Here is a 16,666-nt window from a genome sequence, read left to right as displayed (position 1 = left end):
GGTGAACTGAAGCTGATCTCTAACTTCAGGCAGTATGACCTGAGTCAGTTATTTTCCTTGCACATGATGCCATCTTGTGGACTCAAGCATTATTGCAAGGAGATTTGGAATTTCCTACAAACTTGCTTTTGAGCCTGTTTTTAATCATATTTTTATATTCATCTTTTCACTACTAAAGAAAATCAAAAACAATGAAAAAAATTTGCTCCGTTTTGCATTAACTATTTCATGTACCTAAGTACCCTATGTAAATAAAATTGTCTTAAATACATTCAAATACTGGTGCCAAACATTTACAATAAATCACATTGAAAGTTTTATTCACATTGCTATATAAGAGTCAACCCTGTTGATTCTTTGAAGAAAAAAAACCAGATAAATGTCCCAAGTGAAGTATGATTACAAGAAGGAAACTATTTCAGATATTTTGTGTCTCCATCCCACCAGTGAGAGCACACACCCTGGACAGGTCACCAGTCCTTTACACAGGACAAACAGAGAGACAGACAACTGCACTCTCACATCTGGGGGCAATTTAGGATTACCAATGATCCTCACATACAGGTTTTAAAAGACAGAATCAGTGCACACCCAGGAAGAACATGCAAACCCAGTTAAACCCATGAACTTCTCACTGTGAGGCGAGAGTGCCAACCACTGCACCAGATTTCTTGTGAACAACACCACCACCACTACTACTACTACTACTACTACTACTACTACTACTAACAATAATAATAATAATAATAATCATAATAATAATTTTCAATACATGAAATTATGCATGCATTTCTAGAAAATGATCAGTTTTCAATATTTTTAAAATAAGGTGCATGTATCCATCTGGTTTTTGTCAAACAATATATATATATGCTTCAACCATTAGTTGCAACAAGAAACAACTATTATCTGATTTGTCTTTGCTCATTCTTTATAAAATGGAAACAATTTGGAAATAATGAAAACGACTGTGTAAAAATGTGTAGAAGCTTAAAATGCTTGTACATGCATGTGTCTTATTTGAATTTTTTTTATTGTGGATTTAATCTGTAACCCCCAGGACTCCCTTGAAAAAGAGGTTTTTAATCTCAACGGGACTTTCCTGGCTAAATAGACGTTAAATAAAATAAAATAAATAAATAAATAAATTATTTTTAAAAAACGTGTTGGCAAAATACTTTGGTAAAAGTAAAAGTACTGAATCAACCTATTTTAAATATACAGGAAGTAAACAAATGCAAAGTCAACATTAATTTGACTTTATATTAAGCGTTGTGTAAAATTGAATGATACACAACTCTTTAATCATTAATCATTTTATAGAGTTAACCATGCATTAAAGCGCATAGAAAAAAATTTAAAAAAACCTGATTTACACTCCTTGAAGTATCATTATCTAAATCTTTTACATAACTCTCCTGCAACACATCCAGAGGAGCCCCCTCAGACAGCACGCCCCCTGCAGAACTCGAGACGTTCAGTGGTGACGTAGTGCGCGCGAGTCTCGACGTAATCAGCAGCCAGTGTGCAGTATGCGCCTTGACCACATGGTGGCAGCACGTGCACGCACATGTAACATTACACAACATGATTACCAAACGCTGGAGAGGAGTTCTGTAACATGTCTCGGCTTTAACATTGTCCTGCTGTCCCACTGAAGGTAAGTCGTCTGAACTTGAAGCCAGATGTGTTCAAGTGCATGAAATCTGCTGAAGTGTCAGTGTCTATGTGGGAATAGGCGTGTAGGCATGCGCGTGATATTCCGTTGCTGTCATTGTAAAGTCTCATCCTGGAAGTTTCATTTCTTGAAGCGGTTTCTTTCACAAAAGGTCACAAAGAAACGGTTCTTTTATGGCATGTCTGACTGTTCACAATGTGTTTGAATCCGTATTAAAGTGGAGAAGAGTCACTTATCGACCATTGTTGTGGTTTTTCTGAGACAGGAAGAAGCGTCTGTGGGGGAACAATCAACCATGAAGTCCATGGCGTGTATCTCCACATCTGTCAGAGCTGCTTGTCAACATGCGTCCTCCTGCTTCCCCCTGAGCCGGGGTCTGGTGGTCTGCACTTCGGTGGGCACTAACGTGAATTTCGCTTGCAAACCAGTCATTGCGCAACAGCCGCGCGTCACCGACGTGCGCTGTTTCCAAAAAACGCGCAGAGCATCGGTGCAGTCCGCGATCCCCGCTCCTCTCAGCCCTCGGGTGCCGGTACCGGTACCGGGAAGGAGAGACTCTGAGCTCCCCATGTACCAGGCTGTGAGACGCGTGCCCGGTACAGTGTCAGCAGGCGCGCTCCCTCAGCTCTCTCCATACACTCCGTACACCAGCCCGCAGGGGGAGGCAGCCGCTCTGGTTCATCTGCAGTCTCTGTTTGAAGAGGATGTCATACACGACCTGTGCTCCAGACTGTCGGGCCTTCCCAGCAGTGAGCGGGCAGAGGGGCTGGCCACGTTACTGGGAGCGTGTGTTGAGTTCGGGTTGGAGGCCCACAGCCCTCCGGTTGTCAGGCTGATGAATGAGTGCCTGGAGCTGCTCTCCCAGAGGAGCGTTGGGATGCCACAGCTTTGCCACCTGGGTGAGGTGGCGTGTGCCCTGGAAGGCCGCCAGTCACCCATGGTGTCGGGGGTCCTGGACTCCATTGGCACGGCTTTAGAAGAGGACGTGGTCTCTCCCAGCGAGGCCTCTGCCATCTACTCCCTGCTGACTCTGTTGCACGAGCCTGGCAGCCGGCAGCAGGCGCTGATTCTGTCCGCCCTGCACAGACACACACAGAGGCTGGTTCACCGGCTGAAAGCCAGCCAAGTCAGTGAGATTCTGCAGTTCCTGCAGAAGTTACAACAGAGACAGGTAAGAGCAGTTACAGCTGTCACCGGTGAACACATCCCAACCAAATCCAGTTAACCTTGTTGAATTGATTCACTTTTGTCAGGTGTTATGAGACAATATGACACTGATGCCAATATTGGATTTCACAGGCCATTTCTCTGGTGCTGAGGCTGAGTCACAGGGCATCGCGGGTCTTTAAAGTGTTCAGAGATGATGAAATAATCAAGGTGCTGTCTGCACTGATGACCCTGGGACAGCACCATGAGGAGCTCCTGCCTGCTATGGAGAAACACCTGCCAGGTATCAAGTGTTATTTGACTTGTTTGTAATTACCCAGATTATTTCATTTTTCAAAAAATGTACTGACATTCTCTTTTTTTTTTTTTTGTTTGTGTTTGCATCAGAGAGACTGAGAAATTGCGATCCAGAGCTGATCAGCACTGTCATGGAGTACTGCCTGCAAATGAAGTGCCGCTCTGAGCCACTCTTCGAGGCTGTGGCCGAGAACTTTGTGTGCAGCGCTGAGAGCCACACCACTCCTCAGATAGCCAAACAAATCGTCGCCATGGGGAGGCTCAACTACCTGCCTCAGGTGAGTCATGCGGCCTGAGTACATAAAGGACGGGGAAGCATATCTCTCCTTTACAACAGAATATTTCTCTACAGAAGAAAAAAAAAAGAATGCGAACTTGTGAACTTATCGTTGATTAACAGAATGCTATAATCTGGTCTTTTCTCTAATTCCTCTGTTCCTCCTCAGTGTTCCAGTAAAATGTTTGAGAAGTTGGAGAGCATCTTGTCAGCAAGGTTTAGCCAGTTCCCTCCTCGCTTGCTGATCGATGTGCTGCACTCCTGCATCCACCTGGAACGTTTCCCACTCAACTATATGTCCAAAATCTTCAGCTCATACTTTCTGCAGAAGATGCAAGGTATGTAAAATGCTTGTAACGCCTGTTGGTAGAAATATTTGGTGAAGACATAGATTGCATTTTTCACTCGTAAGTTGTTCACATATTTCCCATTTTGGGGAGGTTTAATAAAAAAGCACGTTAAAAAAAAACAAATCTTTGATCTAATAAATTATATCAATCATGTCTTTCAGCTGTTCTTAAAACAAACTGGCTAGAAATTGCTATTTTTCTTTTGTATTTATCAAAGAAAAACATACAGTGCTATTTTCCTTTCGATTATGTTAATGTGCCAAATGATTGTATAAAACAGGAGCGCTTAATGTATGTTTTCTATCCGGCAGAACAAGGTGAGCCCATCAGCAAGAACACTTTGGGACAGCTGACACAGCTTCATCTGTCTTCCTCGTTGGAGTGCTCATACTACTGGGTCAGCATCATATAAAATGTTGTTTCCTAACTTTTTTCCCGAACTATTAAACAATACGGGAACGAGATGAGCATGCATGCTTTGAGAAAACTTGACCCAACTAGCTTTGTGTTTTATTCATGTGTTTTTCGTTAACGCTTGCTTCATTAGGGTCCCAAGCTGCCTTTCTTCCTCCATGTGAAGAGGTTTTCCTCTGTGGACCAGGCCTTCGAGACACCGATGGAAACCCTGCTGTACAAACAGGTCAAATGGCCCCTTGAACAGCTGCTGGGGGGAAGGTTATACTCCACCAGGGTCTTTACTCACAGAGGGTACACCATAGGTAAGCCACAACATCTGTCCTCCTAAAGACACAATTGTTTGCGTGTTGTACCAAAGTACCAGTTACAGTAGCTTTGCTGCACTTCCCTGCTCCTCCTGTCCAGATGTCGAGATCTGCCTGGACGAGAATGGATTAGTTCTGCCTCTATCGCAGTGGGAACACACACACAAAAGGTAGGAACTGCTAAAATGCAGCGTCATTCGGCGAGAAGCTGTAGACATAAAAGCATCGAATGGCATTTCACATGTGTACCTGCTCTAAATGGATTGTAAAAGTCATTTTTTGTGTTGTGCCTGTGCAGAATCGCGCTGTGTTTGGACGGTCACAGTCGCTTCTGCAGCAACACTCAGCATCTGCTGGGGAAGGAAGTCACGAAGAGGAGACACCTGCAGAAGATGGGCTTTGAAGTGGTGCAGGTATGTGTGACTAAAGCATCAGCACTGATTGTAGCATGTGAACTTCTACCGCTTCCTCATGTTCCTGGAAGGTCACTGGGTTTAGTCATTTTCCTGGTTTGTGATCGTGAACGTATTTTGTCTTAGAAAATGTTGGTCCTCCAACAGTCCTTACCAAAATATCCTCTTAATTTCTCCTTCACAGATTCCTTATTTTGAATATGAAGAGCTGAGAACCCACAAGGAACAAGTCCAATATCTTCACAAAAAGATCTTTCCAACCATCTCCAAGTTCAGCTGCTGATCTCAGCCACTTCACCAAAGTGAAAACAAGGTTAAAAAAGGGAGGGAGAAAGATCCACTGTGGCATGAAGCTAGTGGTTAATCGGAGGGACACCAATTCTGATGATCACATTTTATTTATGTCTTCTGACATTGACATGTTGCTTTTTTTTTTGCCTTTGCATTTTTTGTTGTTCTTAAGTGACCATAACTATATGAAGTGAACTGCCTTACAAGTTTTAAGTATTAGATGAAAATGTTACAAAGCAGCAAGGCATCATGTTGATAGTTGTTTTATAGTAAAACTTTTGATAACATGATATGGATGGTTTGATTGCAAATCTGATATCACAAAAAAAAATCCATGTATCACCCATCACTAGCTGGAGTGCTATATTATCCAAAACTATTCAGGTGCCTTTAAGGATTTTGACTTTGTGTACATTTTGCATCCTGCTGTTAATTAATAATGTTCACTGGAAATGAAAGTTACTATATGTACATATTCTAGATTAAGTCAAGTTTGACCTTTTGCACTTTTGTGCTGTTTGTACTGCAGTGCAGATTTGGAGTTTCTTTTGGGCAAAAGATCAAGATTACACCACCGGCTGAACTAAATGAATTTTAAAAGAGACGAGATGTACATGAGATGTAAATTACATGCACAACGTTTTTATTTATTGAAAAGAATATGTTATAAATTGCCTTACAAAACCCAACTTGTGGTTGAGTCTTCTGAACAGAAAACACTGGGAGTAGTTGAGCATTGGACGGTAGAGATGTTCTACAGATATGTTTTAAAAGCTACCGACTCCAAAGTACTGGGAGGAAAAGCTGAAAGAAAAAAACAGGTAAAAGAAACAAGAAACTAGTTAAAAGTTAAACATTTAACAGCAGGAAGTCAACTCATTTCAAAGGAATTTTTATATGAAGAAAGCCTGCAAAACAAAAATAATAGAGAACTGGAGCAGTAAAGACGGATTCCACTTGTGGGGGATCCAGGGCATGTGTCAAGTTTCATGAAATAATGAGCTGTTTTAATGGAAACTGCAAATACACCTTATGATTGTAGGCCGCTTGAGGAGTCAAGTGTGTGATGCTTCTTTCACGCCTTTTGGAGCTCCTTCCTCCTGCAACACCTCCTTTCTGCTTCTAAGGGAGCACAGAATATGTTGTTTAATTGTTGAGAGATTTTCTTCCTGAGTGATGCATAAAGCGGTAGCATGGTCATAGATACTGTCAATGTGTGTGTGAGACGCTTCAGTCTTCACCTGATAGAAGCAGGTGGCGGGTTGATGTTGCGGTGGTCCGTTGCGAAGACGAGCTCTCCTCGGACAGCTTCCATCATCAGGTTCTGGATGGCGTTCATCAAGACGTCTTCACAAATGTCAGCGGGAGCGCGTTCCATCTTTCGTGTCTGAGCACCGTGTCCTGAGCGCCCTGTCGTGTCTTTCCTGTCGGCTTTCCCAGCGAGTGGGACCATTGGTTGGGACGGAGGTGGAGGAGAAGAGGTGGGACGCACAGCAGGACGGGGGGAGGATGGAAGTGGAGGGCGGTGAGCGGACAGCTGGTGGATGTCAGGTTTGGAAGGCAAAGTAATGAGGTGTTCGACAAAGGCTGAATCATCAAGTATGTCTCTGAAAAGACAAAGAGACAGACAAACACACAAATATTTAAATTTTTGTTACAGCTCTGCTCTGTAAATCCAACTGTAAATACATAACATTAATTCACATGTAATACCAAACAAGTATACTGAATGTGATGAATCCTGCCGTTAGAGGCCCCTGCTGCAAAGATATCAGGGCGTTACCTCAGCAGAGAGGTGAGTAACTGTGCAATGAGGTCTTCCTCAGGGACAGGTGATGGTGGAAGTGGCTCAGCAGGGGTTTTAAACTGGCGGCACCTGGGAAAAGCAGCGGATTGAAAAAAAAAAATGCTTTAAGTACTGAACCAACTGGAATTTGGTAAACTTGAAGCAGAAAACAAATCCCTTCTGTGACCAGATCCTTCTGTGGGATTTAGTGTCCACTCGGTGAGCTGGGATCACCTGAAGTGTTTACTGGGCTGGTCAGAGAAGAGTGCCAGGTATTGCTGAATCCCATGGGAGTGTGCCGACACCTCCAGATGCAACATCGTGGCTCGGGGAGGTTCAGGACGCCTCCATACTTTCGCTTTTTCCCGCAGAAGCCGGCGATCGGCTCGTGTTAGGTTTTGATGAAGGCTACCCAGCGTTTCACAACTGCTGCTGGCACGGATAGGAGGAAGAGTCTAAAGAGGAAAATCAGACATAGAATGCAGTCAATTATCAATGTCAATGACGTTTTGTTTATAATGTTAATAATTTAAGGACACTGAAAACCTTGTATTTTCTGAGGGGCGGCCCTTTTCTTAAAGGAGCTGCCAGAAGTTCCTGTCTCCAATGAGAGAAAAGCGTGAAAACCGGTCATCTGTAATATTTATAAGAAAAATCATCAACTCCTCGCTGAAGTCACACCTCATCTAATAGGACTTTTTGGCTTTCTGTGGTGTTTTTGTCAGTGAGCAGTGAATCCTCCTGCTGTCTGTCTCTTTCTTCCTCCCAGCACTGTAAATCATGTTGAAACCGCACAAGAGCAGCTTCTAGAAAAACCTGGGAATGAAAGCGGCACAAGGTTTTGTTAAGTAGGCTGTAAAGCTTCGGCTGTCAGAAACACATCATACCACTGAAGACAACTTTTTATGTTTTTTTTTTTTTTTTTTGTGAACTACTGTGGTACCTGACAGATGAGGTCAAGCTGATAAACAGTGGGGTAGTCAGAGGAAGTAAAGGTCAAGACACAAAGGGCACACTCCCTTGGACAGAGCCGACCTCGGTCAGGATGGATTTGCAACACCTGTGGGATCACATACGCAAAAATGTATCTGAAATTCTTACATATTTTAACATATCTGACAAACACTACAGAAAGAAAAACAGACCAAAGAAAATATAAAATCCGTGAGTCGAACAGCAGGATATAGAGAAGAGTTGTGAATGTATCACTGCTAAGCTCTGCTAAAAGCATAATAACAAAGCACTCATTACACTGCCCACTTTCTTCCCCTAAGCCTGCATGTACTGTACCTGCTGGTTAATCTGCTGCTGCAGGTCCCACTCATAGTGGAGAGAGTCCGTGTGGGACACATTGGTGAGGAAGATGATTCTCGAAAATGTTGTGTTCACAGGGATATCGCCAAGTAGGATGCTGTCCTCGGACAGAAATAATGCCTGCACGCACACACACACAATTCTCAAATGCTGATGCATACATTCCGTCAGAAGACAATACTTTGTTTAGCGACAGGACGTGACTTTATGTCGCAGTCTAAGGCACTGACCTGTCCTGGAAAGGGAACCCTGTGGAAAGGGATGAAGGAAGTCTTGCCATCACTGGGTTTCAAAGAGACTGAGGACATAGCAAGCCCACATCCCTCAAACCTCACCAGTGTGGAGGTTCCACCTTGTACATGGATAGGAACATCCATCTGGTAATGCAAACAGGAAGGGAAAAGTCACAAAGTGACATAAATATTGTTGATATTTGGCATTGTTGTAAATGAATCAATCAGTGAAATTGTGCTAAAATAAGGTAATTAATTCACTATTCAGCTAATATCTTGATTTATTAAAGGCAGTTGATATTTAAATGAAAAAAGACCCCAGTGCTGTTTCATTACATACTTGATACATTCTAGCTTCTGGTGGAGAAAAGATAAATTCCAGCATGGCCGTCTTCCCAGGAAGGACTTCTCCCTCTGGACTGAGGCAGCACAATACCGGATGATTAAAGTTGTCATTCTGGAGTTGAGACAACACACCAGTGTCCACCTCATAATGGACTGGCACTGCACCTCCATTGTGTATTTCATACACCTACAGGGTGAAAACAAGCACAAATATGCAAAGTTTAGCTGGACCCTTTAAGCTATAAAATGAACAGAAGTGATTTTCCATTATGTCAAGTGTTACTGTTAGTAACTCACCTGCCTCGGAGGACTACAGTCCTCAATATAAACAGAGGTGAAGGAATGTTGAGTGGAGGCAAAGTGGAGATATGGTTGATCTCTCTCAACTGTCACTCCTTGGAAGTTCAACTGCACACAAATGCATAGAGCATGTAACCCAGATTAATCCTTTTGTTTTATCCAGAGAGAACTAGTTTTGTATAAGGAAGCTTAATATATTCCTCACCAAGATCTCTCTGCCATAGGAAAGCTTTAAGACAACAGGAAACCGATCTACCCCAGTAAAATTATGACTGTAGAGGACAAAATTTGCATTTTTAGTGGATTGTGATACATATCAGAGCTGCTTTTATAATATATATATATATATATATATATGCATGAAAATAGTCAATTAATACCATGGAAAATGTGTTTCAAGCAACTTTCTTGACAAATCTTGTCAAATATACACAACCCTGTGCTGACCTGTAGCTGAAGTGGACTGCCCTCTTCTGGCCCGGGAGCAGAGTAGCAGAGCGAGGAGAAACACTGAACAGCTGATTGTCCTGCACCTGACAAAAGAGAACATGTGAATAGTGATTTTCATCTATTCTGAAAATGAATTAATAACAAAAACAATAACAACCCACAGACTAATCAGAAATGCAAATCCCATCCAAATCTAGAACACATAAAAATTCTGACCTTCATTTGGTAGAGCTCTGTGCTGCTGAACTCGCCTGTCATTGCCCAGTATTCAAGCTCTATCTGCTGGTCCTCTGGAAACAAGAATGCCCTAATATTGAATATAAAACAAAATTGAAAAATTGTAAGAAATAAGTTGGGTAATCAGCTTTACACATTATTTTATGAGTGCAGAAACTGAGTCAATATAAAGATCTCAGCTTAATGGATTTTCTCAATTCATATACCAGTCCACAGGGATAGAACCGGGGTTGTGAAGCATCAACACAACACTTGTAGGTTCTGAATGTACTGGAGCAGAACTAAAGTTGAAATCCAACACTGCTTCGGTGAAGGTGGAAGGACTGCTGCTCAGACTGAAAAATGAAATGAGATGACAGAGTAAATTTTATATTCAATTAATCCTTAAATTCAACCAACATGGGCATATGAAGTAGAGTAAATCACGGATTCAGGCTTCTTACCTGTGCCTCGTTGGGGTTTTGAAAGTGAGTTCTGCAGGAGAGGGGCTGGACAGCAAGTGTTCATTGAAGCTGTCCAGTGAGAAGAGTTTCCACAGACGCAGCTTGCTGAGTATGCTGGCAGAGCCACTACTCCACCCGTCGGTCACCTGTAGGGTAGGAAACACTCCTTTTGCCTGCACTTCACACAGTGTCTGAGGAGGAGACAAGGCAAAGCCTGGAGACAAATACAAACAAAACATGATTAAATTAAACAAGCTGTAAAAACTGTAATAAGCCCTGGAAGATAAGCAGGAAAAAGAAGTTCGCTTGGTGGATGTTTTGTGCTCACCGCTGACACTGATTATCTGGTAGTTGATTGTCCAGAGGTACCGGGTTCGTCTGTGTGGTCTGACAGTGGATCGGAGTTGCATTGTGGAGAGTGAGGAAATGGTTCCCCTTTCAAGGTCTAAATGGAGAGCTAAGAGCACAAAGCAGAACATTTTAAACCTTTTATACTACTTTGTCATGGAGAATATCGAACTAGCACAGATGAGATTACCACTTGGTTCAGCGTCAGGATGATGAATTTGTTCATCACTGAGAAGCGTCTGCTTGACGGAGAGAAGGAAGGAGACGGGACAGGGGCTGTTGTTCAACAGAGGAACTTCGATCAGCCGACAGCTTCCGACCAGAATCTCCCCCACATCCAGAAGTGCTTTTTCTGCCTGGAGACATATATTTATTGATTTGAGTCAATTCAAGGTTAATTCTATTCTAAAGTTGCAGAAAAGCCTTCAGAGAATAAAATAGCAATATATACTAAAACACAAGTCCAGCACCACCTCTAAGATGCCCTCGCAGCCTGTCCCAACCGCTGTCAGGGAAATGTGTGACTTGTTTGAGCCATCGCTCTGGAGTGGCCAGAAATAGAGAACAGGTTTCAGTGTGTATGTTTTATTTTCTAGTGGGCTGAAAGACCATGTCTGGACCTGTGAAAAAAACATGAAGAAAAATAACTCAGTACGTGCTGTTTTATAATTTCCGAAGTTGATGCCTAAACAAATTTTGGAAAATACGGGGCTTGCCCTGGTTCTTACTGAGCTCTCATTGGGATGCAGTTCACCAGCGTGTGGTTCAACAAAGATAAGCTCCTGTTCTCGCTCTGGAATGCTCCACTGGAAGCTAACAGTAAGAAACAATCAGAGGAAAACCAGATGTACACAAGACTGATGTTGATGTTGACATATGTGCAAACTACAAAGAATACACTGAAAAAAATGTCTAAACCAAAATAACAACAGCAAGATAACCAATCAGCCAGCACACCTGACGGGCAGGCGATGAAGGTTCCTGATGTGATGGGAGTTCTGGGTTTGTGAGCCCACAGCTGTTGGCTGGAAATATACAGTGGTGCCACCTTCCAGAGACACGCATGGCTTTTCCACCACATCGACAACTGTCAGCTCCTACAAGCAAGAGAGGCATCCACAGATGGACAGAAGACAAATGATTGTCTGTCACTACGACCCTCGCCCCTGAGTGGTGTGCCAAATACCTTTGTGAAATTAGCTCCATTAAGCTGCAGTTGTAGGTTGAACGTCTGTGTGGGACAGTCTTCTACTGGAGTTGTTCTGAGTGCAAGGATTTGGTGATGCCCCGGCTGGATCAAACCACAGCTTGGTACCACCAATACGGATTCTATTAAGGCTGGGATTGAGCTGTAGTCCAGGCAGAACGTGAGGGGCAGATCCCCTTCATTTTTAAGAAGCACAGTTTGATAGGGAGTGACACTGAGAGCTGGAAACACCTAGAAGAACAGAACAGGACAAAGATCAGATTATCTTATGTTAATTTACAGACATTATCTATTTTTTTAGGCTATTTGAAAGTATTCAAAGAAAACCTGAAGTTTGAAAAAAGGAAAAAAAAAGTGTTTTGAACGACATTTGTTTGTGCCTGTGTCTCACCACTTGAGGTGGCTTCAGGGAGCAGCGTGGGATGAAGTGCTCTTTTCCTGACTGGAACGAATGACCTATAACTCTGACAGTCAGACACCAGAAGGGATATTGCAGTTGTTTATCGACATCAAGACGCTCCTGCAGCAGCCACAGAGGTAGAAGAGAGAAAGACCTTTCAAGTTTTGCAACCTTCAACACTTTGCTGTCATAGGAATGCAAAACTGTGTCCAACACTACCTTGCAGTACACAAAGCACTCCAGCTGTGCGCCATGCAGGCTATTCGGCTGTTTGGGGTGATACGACACTCTGAATGAGGTTGACTTCAGTGGAGCTAGGTGAGAAGACGAGGGACTTATAGAGAATGAGGAATCTTTGGTAAGAGTCCACACTAAACTGTAAGAACATAAAATAAAAAGAACCTTCAGAGGGTGGGTAACAACAGTAGATTTTCGATTCAGATGTCTTGCACATAAAAAGAAAATCTATTTCAACGTAGAATGAGAAATCACAATTTATGACAAGCAAAGGTACCCGAGTTCCCGTTTGGTGTGATTGGTAATGGAGACAGGCTGTGAGAAAGCAGACGAAGCAGAAACAGATGTCGTCATTTTGTGATTAAACAACAGTTCAGTCGGCACCGCAGAGACGGGTGGAGAAGACAGAGAAGCAAGCACAGGATCCACACACTCCAACTCGTCCATGGGGAACATAACTGCAGGGCCATCCGAACTTTGGTGCGAAAGCTAAGAGAAGGCAATAGAAATAAAGCTTTTTAGCAGTTTTATAGGTAAAAGCACAATGATAATTAAACCTTGAAATGTCAAAATCATTCATATTTGGGGGAGTTTACCTCTTGATCCAAGTTCATGCTGTGATCTTGCAGTGGGGCACTACCAGCATTTGGAAAGTGCTGCCTGTGAGACCAGTGGAGTTTGTCGGGGACCAAGTGTTCGGGTTTTAGTATGACTGGCTGCTGGAGCTCTGAGTGGCAGGTACCAATCAGGTCAATACACACAGAATCCTAGAATAGGTGAAGTGTCAGGTAAACTGGATTTTGTTTTTTCTGCATGCCGTCAGAGTGCAAACAGTCTCTTTTACCTTGTGCACTACCAGACATGCGACCTTCCTGCGGTGTGCATTTGGCTGTGTCGGCCTGTAGACTGCCTTCAGTGTGCAGCGGCTGTGTGGGAGGACAGTGCCACTTGCTGGTAGGATGCTAAAAACACCGTTCCCACTGCAGTCAATATCCCACTGGTATATAGCTTCAGCAGCAGAAGAATTGACCAGCTCCACTGTCTTTTCAACTGATCCACCTTCCTCAATGCATCCAAAGTCTACCACAGTTGAAGATAAGGAAACTTCGGGACCTAGTTAGAAAAAGAAATATTCAAACCCTAACTTTTGATGGTGAATTACATTTTTCTTTGAAATTTAAACAGTATGATGGAAAAAATACATTTATTTATTTTTCAAACTCACAAAGCAATTGACTATTAATCGTGTAAGTGCTTCCCTTACCTATGCAACTTCCAGTCAGTGTGAGCCGAGGCTCACTGAGTGCCCCGCTACATTTTAGGGTCAAGTGCTCCACAGAGACAGCATCCACCACAGCAGGTGAAAAGGTGACTGTGACCCGTAGTGACTCGCCAGGTCCCACTTTACCCTCTGTTATGTCACAGCAGAACTCTGATCCAAACAAGGGTACCCCACCGGACAGCCGAGTTAACGAAAAACACGCAGCTACCTGGAAGGATGAAGGAAAAAAGGAGATGTGAGTGAAGGCCACTAGCAGCATGCACATGAATGTTTATGAGCTACGCACCGGAGATGGATTGAAGATGTCAAAATATCTCCCCAAAGACTGTCCCACTGCCACAGAGCCAAAGCTCAGCACTGAAGTATTGTGTTGTTCCTCATCTTTGTTGCTGGGGCTTCTCAATTCAAGACATGGGTATTTGGCTGAAAGTAGAGCAAGGGGAAAAAAAACGTGTCATCTTGACAATCTTTTTCAACACAGTTCTTTACTAATGTCTGTAAACAATACTGAAACTGAAACACAGTCAGGCCTAAAAACATCTAAATGAAATTACTTGCTGAACCTTGAATGTCTTATTTTTGTTTTGTTATAATGTAGGCTACATGGAATAGCAGGTAGCAATTTTTAAGTTTTAACTCGGTTGTGGACCAATATTTATTAAATTACATAAAGTAATCACGATATTACATGTAACACATATAGTCCCATCCATAACTGGCAGCCCACAGGCCTCCTGCAGTCCCAATAATCTATGAGTTACACAGGTGAGGGGCAGGGGAAGCAAGACTTCTCAGTCAAATCTGAAATAAATTGCTATATTGTTAAATGCAGAAAGAACACAAAGGGCCACCCTTAGTATAAATACTATACCTAGTGCCTGAAGAAGCACAGCACAGCGGCTCTCCAACTTGTCTGCTTCTTCCCCAAATCTACAGTAAGCCAGCTGCTGGTACACAAGTGCCTCTTGTGGCCGGAAGACCACCGTAATGGGACACTCCTGGCCAGGTTTCAGCAGGCCCTGCTCTGGGCTCAGCTGAAATGCCCCTGTGCACTCCCACTGGTAATAAGTGTGGAGTTTACTGAAGGAAGCAAAACAAGAAAATACGAAATATTGAACTTCATTCCCTGCTCCCAAAATATGCAAGAATATACACAGAAGCGCAGTTAAACAGTACCTTGCATTTTTCAGTTCAAAACTTGTGTGTGTGGAGTGTTGGACGGCGCAGAGAGGGAGCATCACCGAGTCAGGCACCTCCAAGGCATGGCAGGGAATGGTGGCATTGAGGAATATCTGGAACTTGCCGGCTTTACCACAAAACTCGATGCTGTCCTCATAGTCACACTGTCCCAGGCAGTAGGATAAATACAAAACAGTGTTGCACAGACAAACATAAAATACACGCATATAAATCATTAGCTTTCCTTCTTTTTCTCAGCTGTGTGTTTTTTAATCATAAATTTCATTGTGCAGTATTGGCAAAATTGTGGTGTGAGACCATGTCAAAGTAAAAACATATAAGGGGAAAGAGGTAATAAAATGTGCTGAGATTCCCGTGTGCTTCACTTGTCTTTGATCAGTACTTATCATTACCACAACATAACCTTTCATTCAGCATTTTCAGAAAATGCCTTTCAATTTTCTTTAAACAATTTGGAAGACTATTTTCTGTATTTTTTGTTGATCTGCATCATTTATCATGCTTCGCATGAAACTAAAACTTCAATTTAGGTTTTAACTCTATTGGCTGTGTGTGTTTACTGTTTTGTTTAATGGTGATTAAATGTAAAAATGGTTTTTAATCGTTGAAGGCCTCAGTGCATATCATTTTAAAAACATTATAGCCAGGTTCTAAAGTTTACTGCTGAAATTCTGGATGTTACCCTTTGCAGAGGCATAAAAGTGACGGGTATTGAGACAGAAGTCCCTGGGCTGAGGACAAGCATTTCAGGGATCATGGCAGAGAAAAACTTGGAAACTGGAGGTCTGTGAGAAAACAAAGAGAGAATGTGTTACTCTGTGAATCAGTGTTTACATAGTACAGCTTGAGTCTGTGTGTGTGTGTGTGTGTGTTTCTGGCTACATATAATACCGTATATGTAACTTCTGCAGCTTGTTATGGATGTTCTTTAACACTAATGTCTTGGTGAACTCTTTTCCCAGATCCCAGTCCTCCCACACGAGCTCGGGGCAAATTTCCACGCCTAAGAAACGGCAGCTTTTTTGGCTGGACCCTTGTCGTCGGGATTTTCCATCACGTTTTCTGTGGTGAATTCCAGCATCCTGCTCCAGGTACAATTGCAGCAGATGTGAAATGTGCAACATGTCAAAAATTCTCTTGAAACACTTTTTTTTTTTTTTTTTTTTCCAAGGCAGCATTATTTAGAAATATTGTTATCAGTTGTGTTATTAGTCAAGCAGACTGGGGTATGTTTTGGTATTGTGCACAGCAGTCACTGGTGTATGAATAACACCAAGGTGATTTAAAGGCCTCGTTGCTCTAAAAATGCCTTCAGAAGCAAGAGAGGAGACATAAAAAGGTTAAATATGAATTGCATAACCTTTACAAGAAAAGCAGCACAGACTGGCATATTTTGCTGCTGATCTATGCTTGCATGATGCTTGTTAAATTGGTGCTCTTGCTTCATCATACAGCATACCAGAACCAAAGCACAACACAGCAAAAAAACCAACAAACACTACAGTGAGTAAGAAAAAATTATCTGTAGACCACATGTAGCAAAAACCCAGCCATTAAAGAAAACAAGGAAATGTTTGCTTTTAGCAGGATGTGTGATAAGAGATTAACCAACCCACTGCTTCAGTGAACTGAAATCAAATCTTTTTTCTTTTTTCCTTTTACCTCCTTTGCAGCAGTGAAGACCTTCCA

General features: G+C 42.5%; 2 protein-coding genes across 2 annotated transcripts; one reads left to right on the top strand and one right to left on the bottom strand.

Annotated features, from left to right (window-relative positions):
- Window positions 1-1,589: 1,589 nt before the first annotated feature.
- LOC115403157 (FAST kinase domain-containing protein 3, mitochondrial-like) lies at window positions 1,590-5,209 on the top strand. The gene is made up of 10 exons (XM_030111968.1): window positions 1,590-1,660; window positions 1,944-2,849; window positions 2,978-3,128; window positions 3,233-3,420; window positions 3,589-3,757; window positions 4,081-4,166; window positions 4,317-4,488; window positions 4,592-4,661; window positions 4,790-4,904; window positions 5,089-5,209. The coding sequence occupies exons 2-10, from the start codon at window positions 1,974-1,976 to the stop codon at window positions 5,185-5,187; spliced, it is 1,926 nt and encodes a 641-aa protein (XP_029967828.1). The 5' UTR covers window positions 1,590-1,660; window positions 1,944-1,973; the 3' UTR covers window positions 5,188-5,209.
- A 1,041-nt stretch (window positions 5,210-6,250) lies between these two features.
- On the bottom strand, window positions 6,251-16,101 carry cfap65 (cilia and flagella associated protein 65). The gene is made up of 33 exons (XM_030112338.1): window positions 15,869-16,101; window positions 15,660-15,762; window positions 14,954-15,120; window positions 14,649-14,857; window positions 14,064-14,200; window positions 13,760-13,985; window positions 13,340-13,608; window positions 13,092-13,262; window positions 12,773-12,984; window positions 12,475-12,634; window positions 12,250-12,378; window positions 11,838-12,089; window positions 11,609-11,748; window positions 11,380-11,464; window positions 11,125-11,271; window positions 10,842-11,007; window positions 10,632-10,760; window positions 10,304-10,517; window positions 10,067-10,195; window positions 9,840-9,930; window positions 9,621-9,706; window positions 9,379-9,445; window positions 9,171-9,281; window positions 8,869-9,060; window positions 8,526-8,672; window positions 8,272-8,415; window positions 7,925-8,041; window positions 7,663-7,797; window positions 7,528-7,578; window positions 7,216-7,436; window positions 6,979-7,071; window positions 6,437-6,802; window positions 6,251-6,317 (listed from the first exon to the last, which is right to left on the bottom strand). Exons 1-33 carry the CDS (start codon window positions 16,099-16,101, stop codon window positions 6,251-6,253), a joined length of 5,166 nt encoding a protein of 1,721 aa, XP_029968198.1.
- Window positions 16,102-16,666: the final 565 nt, after the last annotated feature.

This window comes from Salarias fasciatus, chromosome 16, assembly GCF_902148845.1.
Source record: "Salarias fasciatus chromosome 16, fSalaFa1.1, whole genome shotgun sequence".
NCBI classification, from domain to species: Eukaryota; Metazoa; Chordata; class Actinopteri; order Blenniiformes; family Blenniidae; genus Salarias; species Salarias fasciatus.
This window is presented reverse-complemented; position numbering and strand designations above follow the sequence as displayed.